This window comes from Apis cerana, linkage group LG7 (genome assembly GCF_029169275.1).
Source record: "Apis cerana isolate GH-2021 linkage group LG7, AcerK_1.0, whole genome shotgun sequence".
In the NCBI taxonomy this organism is placed as follows: Eukaryota; Metazoa; Arthropoda; class Insecta; order Hymenoptera; family Apidae; genus Apis; species Apis cerana.
The window spans coordinates 12,217,717-12,241,118 of record NC_083858.1 but is presented as its reverse complement, the minus strand read 5'-3'; the positions used below and the strand labels follow the sequence as shown (position 1 = coordinate 12,241,118).

The window sequence follows — 23,402 nt, the reverse complement described above, 5'->3', positions numbered from 1 at the left end:
AATATGTCGGGCATCGTGATCGGGCAGGAACTGGGAGCGGAGTCGATCGTGCGTGATCATCCATTATTATTCCCCGAAAACTACTCTCCCCCCTCTTCCTTCTCCCTCGTTTCCATTATTATTTCGCTTCGATTCCGCCATCTCTCTTCGATTTTTCTTCGCCTCAATCCCTCGTAATTGAAATTGCGTCCTACAACTTTCTATCAACTTTGATTATTCGTTTCACAATTTTATTTTTTCGTTCGACGAAAATTTTGAGCCTGGAACGATTCTCGAAGCGAAAGAGGAAACGAAAAATACTCCCCTCCGTATTTTTATATACGAGAGTATTCTTCTTCTTTTCTATTTTTTTTATCCTTCTCGTCGGATATGAATTTTCAAACCTGATCTCCGTGAACAGGGAATTTCGGTTGTTTCTTTTTTTCTCTCTCTCTCGAGAAGAAGAAAGTGAGATAAAATAAAATAAAATCACGATCGGGATTACATAAAGGCATTCAAGTGTGGAATACGCGTCTCGATTCGAAGAGGAGGAAATAATGCTATCGACGAAATAGCCATTCTCGAGGTGGATCCAATCGGGCGTGATCGATTGTTCAGCGCAAATTGCATTTCCTTCCCCCGGACAAGCTGAGGGACATTCCACCAACTGTAATACCGTTCGAAAGAACGTCATTATCTCCTCCTTGTGTTCGTTACTGGATATTGCTTATCACTCGCGAAACGTAAATTCTCCAATTAAACGTTGGAGGAGAGGATAAGATGAAAATTTTCGGCCTTTCTTCTTCTCTAAATTAAATTTCCTTTCCATTCCTTAATTATAATCCTAGATTCTTATCCTCATACGTCGATACCATGCTAAGTATTTTAATTTTTTCTCGAATTGTTGCTAAATTTCCACCCGAACGATTTCCCTCAAACGACAGAAAAAGACGCGTGAAACGGCGCGCACGTAACGAGCTTTTCCGGAAATTAATTACCAAGATGCGAAAGGAGGAGAGGGGAGGGGAGATAAGCAGATAATTATCCTCCCCTCCCTTCGTCCGTGTCGCGTCGCCGCGATCCGTGCACACGCACGCCGCTGGCGTTTCTTAACTTTATTAATTGGCGTTGCTCCGTTGCGGCAATTTGATGCAGCCAGATCGTTACAAGTTGAGCAACCCGCCGCTCCATTACGCCGTGGCGTGGCACACACCACGTGTGCTCCCCTCCCCTCGGCCAGGCTGTTGTTACTCGAGCCGGGCGATCGTCTTATTCGCGAAATTTTCCTTCCTCCGTCCATCCGCGTTTAAGCTCGATCCGAGCAGTTATATTCGACGGGAAAAAACTTGCTCTTTTAATCTTCTTCCTTTTCCTTTTCGTCCAATCGATTCTTAGATTCGAGTTGGGCAAGGTTGGGAAGATTGAGAATAAGATATTGTATTAAAATAAAACGTTCATCGTTTATTTGTGCTTATTAGTTTTAATTTTAATATGTATCTTGACGTTTGTGCAACAACCTAACCTTTTTTAGTAATTGCGCGTGCATAATATATGCTGATATAACGTAAGTTTTTGATAGTGAATAGTTTAATAATGCGATAAAGTAATAATAAAATTATCATAGCAATTTTTCATTTTATGCTACGAGATAACAGTTTTTATTGAAATATTGTTTCGAGCGTTGCGCTTGCGATGTTAAATTTTTAACCTAAAAATCGTCTCTCTATAAAAAATAATATGGATGTAATGTGTAATATTGATTTCGAAAAATCGAAAATTTTTATCTTTTAGCGCGAAAATGTCGAAAGAATTCGATGGATGAGCACGAACCGTGACCCGTGATTATAATTCGATTAATAATTAAGGACGCGATTGCGATCTTGCGGTGACAAAAGGCTTTGTTATTTTCAACGGGGATTCGGGGTCGGTTTTTGTCGTTTCCGACGAGGAACAAGAGAATTTCTCTTTTTTTTTTCTTTTTAATATTTCGCAAAAAAAAAAAGGAAAAAAAACGAGGGCGGAAGTAATGGTCGACGAATCGTCGTTTCCCCCGACGAGCCGGCCGGTAATTAATACCGAGAAAGGATTAACGAAGGAATAACGCGATGCGAACAAAAATAGGGGAAATCCCTTCCTTTTTTTTTGGCGTTGCTCGCTTCGCCAAATATAATCCTGGATTATCCTCGAATACTTAACTGTTTGTGCGATTTTCGAGCATTTTTATATCCGTTCTCTCTTTCTCTCTCTCTTTCTCTCTCTCAGAGAAGAATTACAATGGCTAGTTTTATCGTTCGGGATAATGTTTCAGTGAAATTATATATTATTAAGATAAAGATTAAGTGAATGATATGACGCGTCTTTCAACTTTCTCTGAGGTTGACGTTCGTTTGAGGATCATTGAATCCGAGTCAAAGGATTTTGTAATTAAGGAGGATAATTTGATAATTTTCGGCGAAAGAAAAAAAAAAGAAAGCAAGGAGAAAGAAGTTTCTTAGAAGTTTAGATCTTTGTACGAATAGAGCGATGAGTGTGTATAGGAATTATATATAGCAGGTGTTACGGGTTTAGATGGTGGCAGGTGTTTTTTCTTTTTTTTGCGTAGCATCATCCATTTATCGGTGGACTCAGTTGGTACAAATGAATTGGTTTTTTTTTAACCAAACGCGGCCAATTGGTAAAACAGGCTGACAACTTTCACTCCGTTTCACTTCTGTCGTAAATTCAGATCCATGCCCAATGCAAATTAATCTCGATCGTATATATTTCGATTAAGTCGAAATAAATTTTCAATTTTCATTTTCAAGTCTCTATTTAATTATTTTCTTTGATATTTCCAATTCTTGTAATTGTTCATCCAATTTGTCAACTTTCAATTTCAATCAAAGTGTTTTCAATCATCTGAAATTCTACGATTCTAAACGAAATTCAATTCTTTCTACCCTTCTTTTTCTAATTCATAATTAATCTTTCAGCTAATATTTCCTTGATTTCAATTCGATTTCAATCGTTACAAAATCCAACGCTTTCAATATTCATAACTACTCCTCCATTTTCTTCAATTCCTCAAAATCCAATACTTTCAACTCGATAATTATTTCTTCAATTTTCGCATCGATTCAATTCCTCCAACAGCAAATTATATAATCATTCCTTCCTTCCATCCCCCTCAATTTGATCCCAAAATCAATATACCTTCGATTCACAACTTACACTCCCTTCGATCCTTATCCCTCTTTTCCCTCCTTCGTTCCTTTCTCTTTTCTTCCCAAACAACGCGTCTCGAAATCGACGTTCAGGCAGAGAATGGTTGGCGGTCGATCTCGGAAAACTCGGAGGCTGCGAAGCATCAGGTGCTCGCAGGTGCAAGGTTAAATTGAATAGGGGCTCGCGTGAATATCAACGTCATCGCGTTACACGAGGGAGTTTTAAGCCTCCTTCTTCCGGCACATGCCGAAGTGAGCACGTCGCTAAGAACGTTTCCCTCTCCCCGTTTTAAATCCTCTATCTCCCTTTTCTTCCTTCCTTCCTCCTTCCTTCTCCTTTCTTCCGCGAAGAAAAGCGCTCGAAAAGAATCGGAGGAATTTTAGTTGCAATTAGAGGGATCGTCCTCTCGATCGATCACTCGTTATGCGAATTAAAGTTTTTAATGATAAAAGTATGCCATCGCGAGTAGTATTCTTGTAAATTTTTCGATTCGCTTTCAAATTGTGCAACCTGTGATAGGGAAATGCTTCGTTGAAAATTCGTTTGATTCCATCGAGTTTCTGAGAGAGAGAGAGAGAGAGTTTTAATGAATTATTCGATGCTCGCGCGCGATTCAATTGGAATACTAGGAAACATCGGTGGTAAATTTTTAAGCTCGCGTTCGAAACTCGATTTGCGCGAGAAACATGGCGAGACGCGTTTTGTTTACGCATATTTCTTATCCTAGGATTATTACGAGTTCTCAGAGAGGATTTAAATAAAGATTCATCAAGCATAATTTTCTTCTTCTGCGAGCAAATTGAATTCTATACGTTGCGAAATACGAATTACAGGATTATTATACGTGAATCAATGGAAATTATTTCAAAATCTGTGTTACCTAGAAGAGATAATAAAGAAATTTTCCACCATCTTTTATCCTGAATCTCGAGTACAGAACAAGAAACGTATTAAACACACATATATATATAATTTATGCGGTATAATTTAATATTATTTTCTCAAATTAATCAACAAAACAGTTGCATCGACGAATGTCGGCAACACGTGGAAAAATTAATTAATTAAAATCTCAATACGCAACAATTTATTCCTTGTCTATCGCAATTAACCTCTCCTCCTGCGATCTCGATATATAATATTGCAATATAAATCAACTTTATCCCCGATAACGCGAACGAGAAAAACACGCTTGAGAAGAGTTACGACGTTACGCTTCCACTTCTACCAGAAGAATAAAAAAATTTTCACTTTCATAAATTAAGAAACGCGACGAGATCTGTCCGTGTATGTAACGTATATGTACATATATACGTTAGTTACTTGGACCATTAATCGAATCTGTCGCTGCAACAATCGTTTCGTTTCGTTTCGTGCGTGTATTGGCGGGGTGGTATTACGAGTGTACGCATTAAGAGCAGTGAAAGCGGCTGGTCGCATTGTTTCGCCTACGTGTTTCCCTTATCCACCTGTTCGCACCATTGTTTCGCCGCGCTCCACCTCCCCACCTCGCTCCTGTGGGAAATCTCTTCTCCTCCACGGCGAGGAGAAGACAATACGTGAGAAGATGTAGATCGATGCGGCCGAGATCGATCCGGCTGTCGTTCTCACGGGACAGCCTGTTGTATATAACCGTTGCGTTTCCACTCGAGCCGGCGACTTCCGTCCGAACTCCTTCCACCTCTCGCAGCGCCACCTTACGCGCGAGGTTATCCCCTCTTCGCTCTCCACCGATTACGTTTGCATCGTGGATCGTGGACATCGTGATGGGGAAATTTAATAATTAATAACAAGTTGCTTTGATAATTTGTCGATGAATAATAATAATAATGATAATAATAATAATTGGAAATAATTGTAATGAATGAGGTTACACGAAAAGCGGATCAGTTGTGATACGAGTAAATGTTATTGACGTGTGATTATTTAAAGTAAGTTTTATTTTCAACTAAGTTAAACTTTTTCGACGGGTTAATCAAATTCTGATCGTGGATGATGTGAAACAGACTAAATTAGGTTAGATTAAATTAGATTAGGTTAAGTTTGGAATATTTAATTCGAGGAAAAATAGAGTAGGTTATGTTTGACACTGAATTTAGAAAAGAGGTAGCTGATGTGTTTACGTGGATCATGGATAGTGATGGGGAAATTTAATAATCGAAGTTGCTTCGATAATTTGTCGATGAATAATAATAATAATAATAATTGGAAATAATTGTAATGTGGAATGAACGAGGTTACACGAAAAGCGGATCAATTATAATACGAGTAAATATTATTGACGTGTAATTATTTAAAGTAAGTTTTATTTTTAACTAAATTAAACTTTTTCGACGGGTTGATCAAATTCTGATCGTGAAATAGACTAAGTTAATATTCAATTCGAGGGAAAATATTAGGTTATGTTTGATTTTATATTTGAAAAAGAGGTACGTGGATCGTAAACAATGATTGGGAAAATTTAATAATCGAAGTTGCTTCGACAATTTCTCGTTCGATGAATAATAATAATAATTGGAAATAATTGTAATGCGGAATAAATAAGTTACACGAAAAGCGGATCAATTATAATACGAGTAAATATTATTGAAGTGTAATTATTTAAAGTAAATTTTATTTTCAACTAAATTAAACTTTTTCGACGGGTTAATCAAATTCTGATCGTGAAATAGACTAAGTTAATATTTAATTCGAGGGAAAATATTAGGTTATGTTTGATTTTATATTTGAAAAGGGTACGTGGATCGTAAACAATGACGGAGGAAATTTAATAATCGAAGTTGCTTCGATGAATAATAATAATAATAATAATAATTGGAAATAATTGTAATGCGGAATAAATAAGTTACACGAAAAGCGGATCAATTATAATAGGAATAAATATTTAATAATATTCATTATTTAATAATTTCAACTAATTTATTTTTAATTTTTTCAGCAAGTTAATCTTTGATCGTGGTTGATGTAAAAGAGATTAGGTTAGGTTTGATTCTAATTCAGAGAAAAATACGCTCGGTAAGATAGTTTATGTTTAATTAATTTGAAAAAAGGCTTACGTTTATGTGGATCGTGGACAGTGATGGGGGAAATTTAATAATTGAAGTAGCTTTGATAATTTATCGTTCGAATAATAATAATTGGAAATAATTATACGCCAAACTGTCGAGATTACATGAAATCAACTATAATAGTTACAGATATACGAGCATTTTAATAAATAATTACTTAAAGTAACTTTATTCGAGAATTCTAACTTTTTCAACGGGTTAATGTCCAACTCTGATCGTGGGTGATGTGAAATAAATTAGGTTAGGTTAGATTAAGTTTGCAGTATTTGATTTTAATTCGAGGAAAAGTAGCACGCTCGGTAAGATAGTTTATGTTTGATTAATTTAAAAAAGAGATAGCTGATACGTGGATCGTGGACAGTGATGGGGGAAATTTAACAATCGAAGTTGCTTCGATAATTTATCGTTCGATGAATAATAATAATTGGAAATAATTTTAATACCAAACATATCGAGGTTATAATTTTAATTAAACGAACAAATATTACTTAAATATTTTAATAATTTAAATATTTTTTAATACGAAGTGAACTAAGTTAGGTTTATCGATTTTAATTCGAGGAAAAGTATGCTTGGCGAGATAGGTTATGTTTAAAAAACAGGTGGCCACGTAATATTTTCGAGTATCGAAGAATCGAAGAATATTTCAGGAAGAAAGTGATACCGAAAGAGGTATTTTATCGCAATTCGAGCGTTTCTAAAAAGTATATTGGAGAATGTTATAGAGCGAGAAATCTTCCTCGATATTCGATTTTAATTCGGAGAAAAATAACATTAGAGAGGAACGATATCTTTACATCTCACCATACTTTCTCCGGTTTAATTTATACCTCGTTTAGGTTAGGTCGAGAAACAATCATTTAAATCGTTTAATCATCCTTTCTTTTTTTCCTCTCCCATCCAGCTGAATAATTTACACGGATAATCGAAACGATACGTGAAAAACGATCGCGAAACAAACGAACGGAACAGCGAATCCCCTTTTGTGACGGCGAAAGAAAGGCTGTCGGAAGTATGAGCGCGGGACAGGTTTTCCCAACTGGCGTGCCGCCAAATCAGTATGTAATTTACTGTCTCCATTTTGCTTACTTCCGTACGGCGGTCATACAATGCGTTTCTCGGGGTTGAAACTGGGTCAAGAATAGAATTTGAAGGGAAAATACGACCAACGTATTTCCACGTTTGCATTATTCCATGAATATTCACACTGACGACTCCGATCCCAACTTTGCATAAAGAAAATTGAAGGATTAAAAAACCGAATTAATCGACATTTTCCTTTTCCTTTTTTTCTTTTTTCGCTACGTTATTTCCTCCTGCAAATCGAATATCGATGTATCACGATTAATAAATTAATATTAATTCATATAAACAGCGACGAAAGGAATATTTTCCCGCCGCTTTAACGTCTTAATGTTAAAATTTCGCTTTTTTCGCTTTTGGAAAATTAAAGCCGAGAAATACTCGTTACAATTTTCATTGTAACGCGAGTTTTCAAGTATGAATAATCGGCCGTAACAGTTTCCTCCGGACGCATAAATAGGTTGTCTGGTCTCCGGATATCGTAAATCTCGTTTTTCACCCTTCCCGCAGCGTAACTGTTCGCGTCGTTTACATGGTTATTACTAGATGTTAGTCGCGTGTTATTAGAATCAATATTTTCCTCCGTCAGACAGATTGCAATGCGGTAATGGAAGGCACATTGTAGATTCTTGTTGTATCAATTATTACATACATATATATACGTATTATTTGTGGAAATTTGATCGAAATTCTTTTGAAAAAATACCAAATCCTCTCCTCGTTAAATTTAAAATCTCTCAACTCGATGAGACCTGCTTCCATCCCATTTAACGAAGATTTGTAAAAAGTATTTGGCAGACGTTTGAAAGATTAATAATTTAATCGTCGATTAATAATGGAAATATCGAAATAATCGGAGGGGGTACGATCGATCTCGCGGGGGAGGGAGGGGGTCTCTCGAAGCGACTCAAAGCGTCTGTTACCGAAATAAATAAGGGAGGGGGAGGAAAAACACGCGGCAGTACGAAAATGTCCGTCACTCCGGGCGAAAATAACTCCGGGTCGGTGGCGACCATCCCATCTATCACCTTGCTCGCACTCGCTTAAAGCTTCATCGCGCGCGCGTGTGCTAATCACGCGAGCTTAATTTAACCGGCATAATCCACAACCGATTACGGCCCATACGGCGACAAAACCTACATAATTAATATACGAGGGGGATTGGAATTATCCGCCTAGATCGTCGATTCGATGCTCAACTTTTTCTAAATTGTATTTGTATTGATTGAACTTTTTGTAGATTATTTGTATCAATTACGAATTACGTATTTAATTAGGTATTTTATTCGAAATTACGATTTTTATTTGAAAAATGTGTGCGATGATGATAATTAATATCTAGATATAATTTATTAATTTTAAATCTAAAACGAGCACGAGTGCAAAGTAAAATGATATTTGTTTTTTTGTAAATTATTTATATCGATTATGAATCCGTATTTTGTTCGAGCAATCGTAAAAAATATTCCAAATTTAATAATTTCTTCTTTATTTTAACGATTATTAATAATGATTCGATGCTGAACTTTTTCTAAATTATTTGTATTGATTGAATTTTTGTATAAATGTTACTAATGGAACTTTTTGTGAATTATTTATATTAATTACGAATTTTATTCGAAAGTAATTGTGAAAAATATTCGAAATTATAATTTTTTCTTTATTCGAAAATTAGTGAGTATTCGGTACTCAAGTTTTGGTATTTATATCAATTACGAATTACGTATTTTTATTATATAAATTATGATTTTTATTTGAAAAATGTGTGTGACGATGATAATTAATATCTAGATATAATTTATTAATTTTAAATCTAAGACAAACAGTGCAAAATAAAATGATATTCGTTTTAATTGCCAGTGATCGATTCGATATTGATTTTTTTTGTAAATTATTTATATTAATTATGAATCCGTATTTTGTTCAAGCAATCGTAAAAAATATTCCAAATTTAATAATTTCTCCTTTATTTTAACGATTTGAAGCTCAACTTTTCCTAAATTATTTATATCAATTACGATATTTGGAATCTGTTATTTATTCGAGCAATTGCAAAAAAAAATATTAATTATAATTTTCCCTTTATTTAAAATCAATAACTTATTGGCTCAACATCTAGATACCTTTAATTATAAATCTATAACCGGGAATAAAACGAAATGAAAAATCTGGAAAATTGAAAATTCCATCGATTTCTCGATTAATCGAATCAACTATTATCCGAGATTAGAATTAGCAACGTAATCCGTGAAACGTAAGAGAGGAGAATTCGAAGAGGAAATGTATTACCGTCTCCCATTAAATTCGGCAATTAATCAAACGAGAGAGTAGACCGTTTCTTCTTCTTCTTCTTCTTCTTCTTGCCTCGAAACCTCGAAACCCCTTCTTCCTCTTCTCTCCGGATGATCGACTTGATTAACTCGATTATCGTTCCCCTTCTTTCTCTTGTTCCAGGTGCGCACCTTGTTCGTGAGCGGCTTGCCGATGGACGCCAAGCCGAGGGAGCTCTATCTGCTCTTCAGAGCATACGAGGTGAGTCTCTTCTTCTTATCATTTCGTCCCTTAAAGGAGATTTTTAATTTTTCATACAGATTTTTAATATCGTTTCTTTAAGTGGAAATTAATTTTGATAGGTTTTCTTCGAGAAAAAAAATAAAATTTCTCTTTAATTTTTTAGATTTTTGATACAAAGTTTCTTTTTAATTTTTCTACGAAAATTTTAATACCGAAAGTTGTTTTTTACAGTGTTTGCTGTTTGCTGTAACGTTTCGTTTAAGTGGGAATTAAATTTCGTAGGTTTTGTCTGAAATGTAAAAAAAATATACAGGGTTAGAAAATTTCTAATTTTTCTACGAAAAATTTTAATACTGAAAGTTTGAATGAAAATTGAACTCGATGGATAAATTTGTTAAGAATTGAAATTGAATGGAATTGAATTTTTCTCAAAAATAATCTCTAGCATCTTTCTGATCCTTAAGCTAATCGATAATTTTAAACGACCTAAAAGTAAAAGTAATTTTGGATGAAGAAAAAGGAATCTGTATTATTAAATTTTATAACCTTGCGATCAGAATGTTGCGAATTAAATTTCCTCGTTATTTTTTTTTTTCTTTTTCTTCGAATCTCGATCTGACTTTTCATTCGATATTATTTTCGTCGAAATAATATCAATTTGCAGTGCTTGCAACGCGTTGGATTTAATAACTAAAAGATAGATTCAAAGTTACGCGAATCTTTCACTTAAATAACCTTTGACTTTTTAAAAGCTTGCATTAAAATATTATTTCGAAGCATGCAATAGATTTAATAGCTCAACTTTGATATAGTGATATTCCAACGAGTTGTACCAGTTGTCAACTTAAACCCATCGCTAGATTTTAAGGCCCAATTTGCAACGCATCGACTCGTATTTCAACGTGTACAGAAATTTCGAAGAGGTCTAAAATCTATCAAAATATATTGCAATGCAAGCATCGATTCAAACGATGGGTTTAAATTAATAACTAATAATAGATCCAGAGTTACGCGAACCTTTCACTTAAATAACCTTTGACTTTTTAAAAGCTTGCATTAAAATATTATTTCGAAGCATGCAATAGATTTAATAGCTCAACTTTGATATAGTGATATTCCAACGAGTTGTACAAGTTGTCGACTTAAACCCATCGCTAGATTTTAAGGCCCAATCGTTGCAACGCATCGACTCGTATTTCGACGTGTACAGAAGTTTCGAAGGGGTCTAAAATCCATCAAAATATATTGCAATGCAAGCATCGATTCAAACGATGGGTTTAAATTAATAACTAATAATAGATCCAGAGTTACGCGAACCTTTCACTTAAATAACCTTTGACTTTTTAAAAGCTCGCATTAAAATATTATTTCGAAGCATGCAATGGATTTAATAGTTCAACTTTGATATAGTAATATTCCAACGAGTTGTACAAGTTGTCGACTTAAACCCATCGCTAGATTTTAAGGCCCAATCGTTGCAACGCATCGACTCGTATTTCGACGTGTACAGAAGTTTCGAAGGAGTCTAGAAATATACCATCAAAATATATTGCAATGCAAGCATCGATTCTGATATGATGATATTCCAACGTTTGCAATTGACTTAAATCCATCGCTAGATTTTAAGGCCCAATCGTTGCAACGTGTACTCAAACGACTGGCATCATATTTCAACGTGTTCAAAGGACCTAAAATCCCCTAGATTTTAAGGCCCAATCCTTGCAACGCATCGACTCGTATTTCAACGTGTACAGAAGTTTCTTAGGGGTCTAAATATATTGCAATGCAATTGAGTCGTGAGTTTTCAGGGGATAATAATTTCGCAAATAGCAATTGGAATATGGAACTAGATTTTTATTTCTTCCTCCGATAAACAATTTTCGAAGATTGATATCAATACTACTTTTTTTTCTTATCGAATTTCTGCGATTTTTCTCGACTCTACAGTCATCGAGTCGCACTACTTTTTTCACTGAGCGGTTGATTTATACTACTAGTAGGATAAGTGGTATAAATCATTGATAAGGTGAAAAAAGAATAAGTAGTACAGGTTAGCATGGCCAGTCAGGACGAATAAGCAGATTTAGACGTGATCAGACATACGTATCCTTTCATTTATTTATTTATTATTATTATTGTAAATCGTTCGTCCAAAGTTTCACGTTCGTTCAACTTTATTTCATTTCAACTTATTTCCATCTCTTATCAAATATAAATATTTTTCCTTCGTTCGAACGAACGAATGTTAGCCATTAATGTATATAACGAATAATAATTATCGAGCTGACTTTATTATACTATTTGTACTACCAGATTTTTATCCACGAGTTCATCGATATTTCGACTCGATTTCCATTATTTTTATCGCGATTCGATGACGATTAATTAATTTCTCTCTTTAAAATTTCGATGGTTAATCGTCGATGCCTCGAATCATGAATGAAACTATTCCACCTGTTTTGCCCCTCCTAGGAGAATCGAACGATATATACTTGGCGAAACTGTATTCATCGTCGATATAAATCAGCCTTAATCCATTCGGGAGGGCGATATCGTGTACAATTGGACGGGAAATTAAAGACCGCCATGACAACTGGAAACAACATTTTAATCGAATCCTCCCCCTCCCTCTGTCTCTGCTACGTTGATAAATATTGGCTAAACATCGGATGGATACTGGATTCGAACTATCGATGCAATTTAGTTTTTATTTATTTATTTATTTATTTATTCCTGTGATTAATTTCGTTTTGAAAATATCGTTGTTATATAATATTGTTTGAAATTTAATTGAAAGATTAATTATCCGGACGATGTAGAAACGATTTGTGAATTTATTAAATTTCATTCGAGGAGATTAATTGTCGCGAGAGAGAGAGAGAGAGAGAGAGAGAGAGAGAGAGAGAGAGAGAGGAAAAAATGGTTGCATTATCTTTATCGATGGGATAAAATTAATTATGCGATACAAATTGATTTTTAATCGAGGGCAATTTATCTCTCGACCAATAAAATTACATGTATCGTGAAATAATAGGATTAACTCGTTAATCGTAGGCATAAGCGTTTAAGAGTAAATCAACGATCAGACTTGAAAATTTAAATTAGAATTTTAATAATTGGATTGACAGGTAATCGAGGCAGACTTTTAAAAAAGTTTATTCTTAATTAAATAATATTCTTAAGTAATAAAATGAACAGCATGTTAAATTTAAAGCACGGATCATTTTCAAAATTTATGATATAATTTTATTATCGAAATAACACGATACCGATCTTCTTGAAAACTTAACCCCATGATAAAATCAAAGCGTGAATAATATAAAAAATTACAATCCTTTTTTAATGAAAATCCACACGAATCGAAAAAGAATTCTAATCTTTTCTAAATTTTTCTTAAATAATAATAATGAAATGAAGAGATTTTAAATTGGGAAGAAATCCGAAGTCCTTCAAAACAAGTGGACGAAGAATAATTTCAAAAATTAGCCCTTCTATGATACTTTTATTAACAAAAATTCACATGGATCGAAATAACTCGATGCCAATCTCCTCCAAATCTTCTACAATAAAATAAGAAAGCGTTCTTATTTTTTTTTTTTTTTTAAGAAATCCAAAATTCAAACGAAGAATAATTTACAAAAAGAATCGAAAGTAGACCCGTCATATCATCCTCTCAACTTTCGCTTCTTCCATATTCCTTTGTTACTGAAAAAAAAAGAAAGGAAAGGTGTCGATATCCGATGGAAAAAAGCCTGCGTTTACCTTCTTACACCCTCCCCTTCTCCCCTTCAAAACTCGACACAACGATCGCAGAACTCTTCCTCCATGGTACATTTCGAAATCTCGGAGTCGGAGGCAATCCCTCTCTCCGTTTTATCGTTAAAATTGTCACGTCCACCAGGATATTCTCGTCTGCCGGTGACAACACCGTTATCATCCCCCCTCTGGACAGATGGACAGACAGACAGAGAGAATTCACCCTCGTCCGGACACAATCGGGGGTCGTCCACTTCGATCTTCACCGTGATTTCGGTCCTTTGCCTCCGTCCAATCGATCGAGCAGAAATTTTATATTCGACAAATATTTTCATTTCGACCAACGAAAGAAACAAGAGGGTGGAGTTATTTATTCGTTAATTCCAACTGTTTCACTCGAGAGACGTATTTTTGTTGGAAAGGAATTCTGGAGATTAAAAGAAATTGGTAAGGATTGGTAGATTAAAAGAAATATAATAATTCGAGGATTGGCTGGTATCGATGATGCGATTGGTGGAGGGATTATTTGAATTTGCTTTACGATTTCGAATGTTCATTCCTTATTTCCCTTATTCTGGTATTCTGGCAAGTAAGAGATTAAAAGAAATACAATAATTGGATCGTATCGATGATTGGTGGAGGAATTATTCGAACGTCTTACGACCCCAAATATTCATTTCGAACAAAAGAAACAAGAGGATGAAGTTATTAATATTTCCTTTGTTCTGGTTTGATTCGAGAAATATATTTTTGTTCGCTGTGGTTCGAAAGGAATAAGAGGATGAAGTCATTTCTTATTTCTTTTATTCTGGTATTTTGGAGATTAAAACAAATATAATAATTTTACGATCATTCATTTTGGAGTCATTCCTTATTTCCCTGGTCAATGGTTTGGATAATAAGGCGAGAGAGAGCGTGGATTAAGAAGTATTGAAAGAAATACAACGCTTTGATTAATATTGGATTAATATTGGATCGTTTCGATTCGAATTATTTGAACGTTTTACGAATATTCATCCCTTATTTCCCTTATTTTAATATTCTAGCAAATTAAAAGAAATATAATAATTCACGGATTAATATTGAATCGTGTCGATGATGTAATTGGTGGAGGAATTATTCGAACCATTTCGAATATTCATTCCTTATTCTGGTATTCTGGAGATTAAAAGAAATATAATAATTCGCAGATTGGATCGTTTCGATGATTGGAGGAATTACTCGAACGTTTTACGATCTCAAATATTCATTTCGACGAACGAAAGAAACAAGAAAATAGAATTATTTATTCGTTAATTTTTGATTCGAGAAATATATTTTCATTCATCATTGTTCGAAAGAAATAAGAGGATAGAATCATTCCTTATTTTAGTATTCTGACAAGTAAGAGATTAAAAGAAATACGATAATTCACGGATTAATATTGGCTCGTGTCGATGATGTGATTGGTGGAGAAATTATTCGAACGTCAAACAAGAGAAGAGAGTTATTTATTCGTTAATTTTTGATTCGAGAAATATATTTTCATTCACCATTGTTCGAAAGAAATAAGAGGATGGAATTATTCCTTATTTTAGTATTCTGACAAGTAAGAGATTAAAAGAAATACGATAATTCACGGATTAATATTGGCTCGTATCAATGATGTGATTGGTGGAGAAATTATTCGAACGTCAAACAAGAGAAGAGAGTTATTTATTCGTTAATTTTTGATTCAAGAAATATATTTTCATTCACCATTGTTCGAAAGAAATAAGAGGATAGAATCATTCCTTATTTTAATATTCTGGTAAGAGATTAAAAGAAATGTAATAATTAATATAATATAATAATAATTCGCGAATCGTATCGATGATTGGTAGAAGAATTATTCGAATTATTTTAGGATCCCAAATATTCATTTCGATGAACGAAAGAAACAAGAAAATAGAGTTATTTATTCGTTAATATTTCCTTTATTCTGGTTTGATTCGAGAAATATATTTTTGTTCACCGTGGTTCGAAAGAAATAAGAGGATGGTCATTCCTTATTTGCCTTATTCTGGTATTCTGGTAAGAGATTAAAAGAAATGTAATTATTTTACGATCCCAAATATTCATTTCGACGAACGAAAGAAACAAGAGGATGGAGTTGTTCATTCGTTAATTTTTGATTCGAGAAATATATTTCATTCACCGTTGTTCGAAAGAAATAAGAGCATAGAATCATTCCTTATTTCCCTTATTTTAGTATTCTGACAAATAAGAGATTAAAAGAAACACAATAATTCGTCCGTTCGGATTAATATTGGATCGTTTCGATGTGAATCGGGCAAATTATTTGAACGTTTCGCAATGATCGATGTTTCAGCAAGATCGACAACGACAAGCAATAGGGAGATGAGGAGGAGTGAAAATGGAAATACGACGACGGTCTGTTTCGATCGGTTTTATTCAATGCATTCCCGAGACGAGGGATTTGAAACGAAAAGCGGTCGATCGAGCGGTTTAATCCGGATGTTTGATCGTTTGGAAAATTGGAAAATAACGAATATCAAGATAAAAGGATAAAAAGGAAAAAAGTTTGTTTCGAAATTAATTATCTGGATAGATTTATCTCGTTCTAACGAACGTTCTTCGATCAATATTGAACGCAGTTGCGGAAGAAACGACGCGTGGGAAGCAATATTCGCCGGATAATTAATAAACCATGGTTTTTCAACTTACACATCCATCCGAATTAAACGTTGGATAGGAATTCGTACACTTTCTAATTCCAGATCGCATCGACAGATAAGATAAATGAACGATAAAAGAGGGGGGGAAAAAAAAAAGGAGAATGGGATATTTGATTCCATCGCACGATATATTCGATTAAATTAACTAATTAAATCAGTAGCGTGTTAACTCGAATTAATTAATTCACGGGCGTGGATCGATAATGGAAATTAAAAGAAATGAGCGACGTTTATTTGGCACGATGATAATGAAAGAAAATAAATTTAGTCGAGGATAAAAAGCGAATAGAATAAATTTAATCATTCTAATCGTGCCCCTTGTTTATAAAATTAATTTCTCTATTTTTGAACTGGGAATTCTGAATTTGGGAAAATTCTATTCTCTTTTTCTCGTAATATAATTGTGTGAATAACGTTTATCGTTTATATTTCAAGATTATATTATCAAAATTACGCAATATATGAGAAAATGAGGATAAAGTGGTCGCTTATGTGTTTTTTATTTACGAACGAAAGGCCAAAGGTCGAACAAGAACCCGAGAACACTTTTAAAAGCTTTAACTAGAGTTTAAAATAATAAAATTTATCTTTTGAAAAATCACTTAGCCGGGAAAAAGAAAAACACGTTTCTCTGAAAGAGATCAAAATATCCAGATTTGCTGTTCCACGGATGAGATAAAGTTACGGGGGAAAAAATTGAGAAACAGAGGATAAAAAACTGCAATTCGGTTAGATTGATTTGAATTTCTCGCGTCAATTACGTTTTCGTTTAATTTCTTTCGATTTCTAAGCCAATTTTACTTTTCATCCGATCTAATCCAAATAACAAACTTATGGCACAATATACAAAACTCATCACTAACTCGATCCTCTTCGCGTAACTTTCCTCCCTGGATAACATTTCCACTCTGTACCAGATCAAATATTTACAGAATTTATCTCGTTGAACGAACAATATCTTGGAGAATATCTCGCCGTGTTCGACGTTTGCAATAAAAAAAATTCTCGTTTTCGCGAGGAGAGGATAAAATCTAAGAAAGAGGAGAGCAACTTTCAGCATCCAAAACTATCAATTTGCTCCATTGTTCGCTCCTGCATCCATCGATCGCCACGAAACAATCGGTTCCCTTCCAGAAAAATTTGCACCGTAGCAAAAAAATCGCCGAATCGACTTTCCAACGTGGAAGGAAACGAACGACACGAAAGCAATTCAAACAGGATTGGACGAAATAAAGTCGATTCTCCCTCCGATTTATCCTTGTACTTTCGCATAAATATTTTTTGGATTATACGTATAAGTATAAGACGTTCACTCGCAGGTTTCTCGAAGATTATCGAATATGATTGATTGATTAAACGAATTAAAACTTGCTTCGATCGTAGGAGTTTTTAAATTAATTCAAAATCGTCGATATACCACTATTAAGATCGTTGCCAGTAATATTTTTCCAGAAATAAATAATAATCTATCGCGTAATTTACTCGGAAACTTGATTAAAAACGTATCAAAATTAGGAAAACTTTGAACCGCTATATCTTCGAGGATAGCGACTTCCGGTCAACGAGCGGAACACCATTGAAAGCGCCGAATCTCGCCCTTTAAAACGCTTTTTCATCTATCTCGATACAACTTCCGGTTCTCTAGATATCCTCGTGTAAAGGAAAAGATATTTCTTAATCATTCGCCTTGCACCCGATTGAATCGTATTAAAATTAAGAAAACTTTGAACCGCTATATCTTCGAGGATAGCGACTTCCGGTCAACGAGCGGAACACCATTGAAAGCGCCGAATCTTGCTCTTTAAAACGCTTTTTCATCTATCTCGATACAACTTCCGGTTCTCTAGATATCCTCGTGTAAAGGAAAAGATATTTCTTAATCATTCGCCTTGCACCCGATTGAATCGTATTAAAATTAAGAAAACTTTGAACCGCTATATCTTCGAGGATAGCGACTTCCGGTCAACGAGCGGAACACCATCGAAAGCGCCGAATCTTGCCCTTTAAAACGCTTTTTCATCTATCTCGATACAACTTCCGGTTCTCTAGATATCCTCGTGTAAAGCAAAAGATATTTCTTAATCATTCGCTTTGCACCCGATTGAATCGTATTAAAATTAAGAAAACTTTGAACCGCTATATCTTCGAGGATAGCGACTTCCGGTCAACGAGCGGAACACCATCGAAAGCGCCGAATCTTGCCCTTTAAAACGCTTTTTCATCTATCTCGATACAACTTTCGGTTCTCTAGATATCCTCGTGTAAAGGAAAAGATATTTCTTAATCATTCGCCTTGCACCCGATTGAATCGTATTAAAATTAAGAAAACTTTGAACCGCTATATCTTCGAGGATAGCGACTTCCGGTCAACGAGCGGAATACCATTGAAAGCGCCGAATCTTGCCCTTTAAAATGCTTTTTCATCTATCTCGATACAACTTTCGGTTCTCTAGATATCCTCGTGTAAAGCAAAATATATTTTTCAGTATTCGTCTTGTCACTTACTCGGTCCTCTCGTCTCACTGACCTATCCCAAATTCCAGGCAAGCGACAGACACGATTCCTGGAAGAAACATACGAGATACTTGGAAGAACGTAGTACGCGTTTCCAAGAAAGATAGATAACGGTCCATTCATAATCTTTGGACCGTTCCAAGAACGCTTCGAGTCCTTATATCTCGGCAACCGATCGAGATATCGGAATAAAACAAAATGTGACTTCAATTTTTTTCCTTTTTTTTTTTTTACAGGAAAAACAATTTTGTACGAAATAATTCCACTTTTTGATCGCGTAAGCGTATAATTTAGTCGAGTATAGCGGATCCTTTAAGACGGTGGAAATTTTTCGAACAACATTGAACAAATTTTTAAACTCGAGAGTCGGTGAATTTCAAAGCGATACGAATTTATCTTTTTCTCATTGATTCGAAGAGATTTCTCGATTCGAGGCCCTCGCCCCCCCTCTATCGATCCCTGCTTTCTGCTTGACTGATAGGTTAGATCGATCGGAAGAAAAGTTGGCTGCAAGTGGTATTACCGAAAAAGAATTTTTACGATATCGAGGTCGCAGCGGCGCGCAAGTTTACGAGCGTGCACCTCTTCCTCTCTCTTGCACCATCTTCCATGCTTTTATATAAATTAAATGCTGTTACGAAACGATGAATTGGCGTTTCTCTGAAGATGGCGTCGCGAGATCTTTGGAGGGAACGTGGCTGGCCGGGTTAAACGTTAACACGCTTCAAGATTGATGGTTTTATCATGTACTTTTTCCCTCGAAATTCGCGCGTCTCGTGCATCTTTATCTATTCATCGGACAACATTGTAAATGGATGATATTTAGAACGAGTGCTCTTGCAACGATCTCAACGATATTTTCAAGACGAGACAAACGTTTCTTTAAAAATTCGATTATTCTTTTTTTTTTAATCTAAAATACACTCGTTAAAAAATTTTTACCCGCACAAATCCAACGATATTCGATGAAATATTCCTTCGATGAGAGATGGAGAAAATTTACTCCGCAAATATCGTCGGTGATGTGTGTGTCGGTGTTAAAGGTTAAAGGTGATTCCGTTTCAAGGAATCGTGTCACAATCCACGAAGGATGTCCACTGGAAAATTTAACATCGCCAATTAAAACAGGATCGATCGAGGGGGGCGTTAAAACCCCACGCTTTAATTCCATTATCCAGATTTCTTATTATTACACCGTTTCTCACTTCTTTCTTTCATTCTTTCATTTCTCCGTTCCAAAAGAAATTGCACGCAACGATACGATCAAAATTAAAGAGATAATTCAGTTTCCTTAACCAGGTTGATAAATATTCTTCCTCCTCCTCTTTTTCTTTTTAATCTGCTTTTTAATCGTTTCTTCTTCTCGAGGAAGATATTCAGAGATTTTGACGAGTATAAAAATGGGAAGAGAGGAGCAACTGTTATTCCAATTGATATTTAATATGAGCAATTAATAAGAAACGTAATTCGATTAGCTTTCACATTCCAAACTCGTGAAGTCACGTGAAATCTGTGCGTCGATGACACGCCGTTTTTAATAAATAAACCAAATTATCTACGAACAAACATCACATTAGCTTCTTAATTACACAATCGTAAACAATCGTATAACACGCACACGAAAATGGAAGCATAAAGTGCTTTTAGCACTTTCGATGATAAATTTTAAAAATATCTCCTCGATTCATAAAATTTCGAATCAAATCATCATCGTTCCATACGTTTTTATATAAACTCGATCAGGTGAAATATCTCGCTTCGTATATCTTTATACGAAACAAGTATCACGGATATCTTTTTAATAGAAACATTGTCCTTTACGAAAAACAATAAAAAATTATTCGATATTTAATTGTATTTAATTATCTCCTAAAATGATTTTTCTCTACGAGTGGTTTAGTGAGTTTTTTTATAGAGAATAAAATACTGCATTGAAATTGTTTATCTATGAAAAAATTAATTACATGAAAATGTAGCTCCTTGAAACCGTATTTTTTGATATTATCGAAACAAGATTCGAATCACCTTTTGCTCGTTTGAAAAAAAGAGAAGAAGAAGAAGAATTTTTCCTTCTATTTGAACAATTTCATCAATTAGGTCTATAAAAATGATATTCTCAAAAGTGAGGAGTACTTTTTTAAACAAGAAGGTAAGAGGTCTCTGGAGGAGATGTTTTATTTCCATAATAAAACGAGAAAATCGAATAAAGGGGAATTACTGTTATATCGATATATAAGGTTGATACAAGATGTGGATGAGTTTCGTGAGAAATAAAGATTTATTGTTTTAGGATTTAAAACAATTTATGTTATTTTTTTAATATCGAGTATCGAAATGAATTTTAAATGGAAGCGTCAAAGTGAATGGTTATTCGATCGATTAATTTTCAAAATGAAAATCTAACAAACGAGTATCGTTCAGGTGATTTTTGATTCATGAAAAATGATTTTATTCGCAGTTTAGAGAGATTTAAAAAATTCTTTGCATCTATGGACGATGATATTGAAAAATTTTTAAATTGTAAACTGGTACGTATAAAGAAAATTAATCTTAAATCTTATTCTGAAAAATTCTTTATTACATAAAAATCGTCGACAATTTTTCCAATATTTCAATTTATCTAATTCTAATTCTATAAACTTAAAGTCTAACATCTCATACTATATTATAATATTTAATAAGAATTATCAATTGCAATTTTATTTCTAATCAATATTTATTCATCGATAAATATAACATCCATTTCTCAATTCCATAAACAAACGTACTTTTACTTTTTTAAACAAACCTAATAGCTATTCTTCTTTCTCAACTTATTAAAAACAAGATATGCAAAAACTATCCACTCTATCTTTTTAAACTTAACATTCATACTTCTCTCAACTTATTAAAAACAAGATATGCAAAAACTATCCACTAATTTTAATATACAAGCAGACTCTATCTCTTTAAACTTAACATTCATTATAAAAAATATCCATGGAAAAATCATCTTTCAATTCCATTCACATATGTAAAATAAACATATTTCTACTTCTTTAAACAAATCTAAAACCTATTCTCCTCTCTCAACTTATTAAAAACAAGATATGCAAAAACTACCCACTAATTTTAATATACAAGCAGACTCTATCTCTTTAAACTTAACATTCATTCTCCTCTCAACTTATTAAAAACAAAAACTGTCCACCAATTTCAATATACAAGCACACTCTATCTCTTTAAACCCAACGTTCTTCATTCTTCTCTCAACATATATAACAGGAATATCCCCAAAACACACCAACTTCGTCAACAACATGACTCCTTCACCTCTTTAAACAAACCCATTGTTCCGCAAAAATCCGTGTAACGTGTCCACAAATTTACGACCATCGTCCAACAGAGAATCGAGAATTGCAACGATCCGTCAAGATTCAAGGGGCAATAAAGAAATGGCGGACATTCTCTGCGAGGAGGAGAACGGAGGCAGATATTTCTCGTCGGTGATCCCTCCAAGAGGAAGATACCAATGCCAGAATGTTTCGTTACGCGTGGCATTGTGCCCGAAACAATCGAGTTTTCGCATTCTCTGGAATCTCTCCACCGTTTCGCAATCTCGCCACCTCGACGCAACAAACTTTCGAAAGTTGTTCGATTTGATCCAACCTAACCCAACCTAACCTCGTCTAATCCTAAGCTTGCTCCTTTCTTTTCTTCTCTTCTTCTTTTTCCATCTCCTTAAATTTCACTACGCTCTCCTCTGTGGTGGAAAATCGAAACGATCTTCTCTCGGTTCGAGGATGGACACGATGTTACAGTTTCACGAGAGGGAACGGATTTGAGGCGGATTCTTATGGACAGAGAGTTGAAAACTCGTTAGGAGAGAAATGCAGTATCGCGGGTAATTAGAGGTAGTTGAACTTTTTCTGGGCTTCTCCGAGATTTAAAGATAAGAAGGATAGGAAAGAGAGAAATATCGTGATGGCGTAGATTTTTTTTTTTTTGAGATACCCTGTTTCTTTCGTTCTCCAAAATTAAAAAAGATTAATTTTCAAATATAAATTGAGACGTGGATAGAAAATAGAAAATACGTGGAAAAGTTTTGATCAACTTATTCGATCTTTATCTTTTGAGTATTGTGAATAAAGTATAGATGATTTGGAAATTTTTAGAAATCAAAGGAACGATGATAAACGAGAATTAGAATTTGCGAAAAGCGTTGAAAGAAAAGGATGGGAGAGGATAAAATAATAATGGATTGGCCTATTGAAATTGAGATGAAAATTTTCAGATAAAATATAGAAAATATTATCAACTTATTCGATCTTTATCTTCTATTATGTATTATGAATAAAATTTATTTTAGAAATGAAAGGAACGAAGATAAACGAGAATTAGAATTTGCGAAAAATGTTAAAAGAAGAAAATAAAATAATAACGCACAGGGTTATTGAAATTTTCAGATAAAAAATAGAAAATATGCGAAAAATTATCAACTTATTCGATCTTTATTTTCTATGTATTACAAATAAAGTATAGATGATTTGGAAATTTTTAGAAATCAAAGAAACGCGGAGAATTAGAA

General features: G+C 34.3%; 1 protein-coding gene across 13 annotated transcripts in view; it reads left to right on the top strand.

The window, feature by feature from the left end:
- LOC107999277 (protein couch potato) overlaps nucleotides 1-23,402 on the top strand; it is a 159,538-nt gene that overhangs the window by 57,673 nt on the left and 78,463 nt on the right. For 11 of the 13 annotated variants that reach the window (XR_009830591.1, XM_062077302.1, XM_062077301.1 and 8 more), the window contains exon 2: nucleotides 9,789-9,866. Coding sequence is in view for 12 of the 13 variants with exons in the window: in XM_062077302.1 (XP_061933286.1) it covers nucleotides 9,789-9,866 (78 nt within the window). In the remaining variant the exon portion in view is untranslated. Of the gene's footprint in view, nucleotides 1-1,524; nucleotides 1,544-5,460; nucleotides 5,482-9,788; nucleotides 9,867-23,402 lie in introns of those variants that run through there. The other 2 variants (XM_062077305.1, XM_062077304.1) reach the window with 2 other exon arrangements.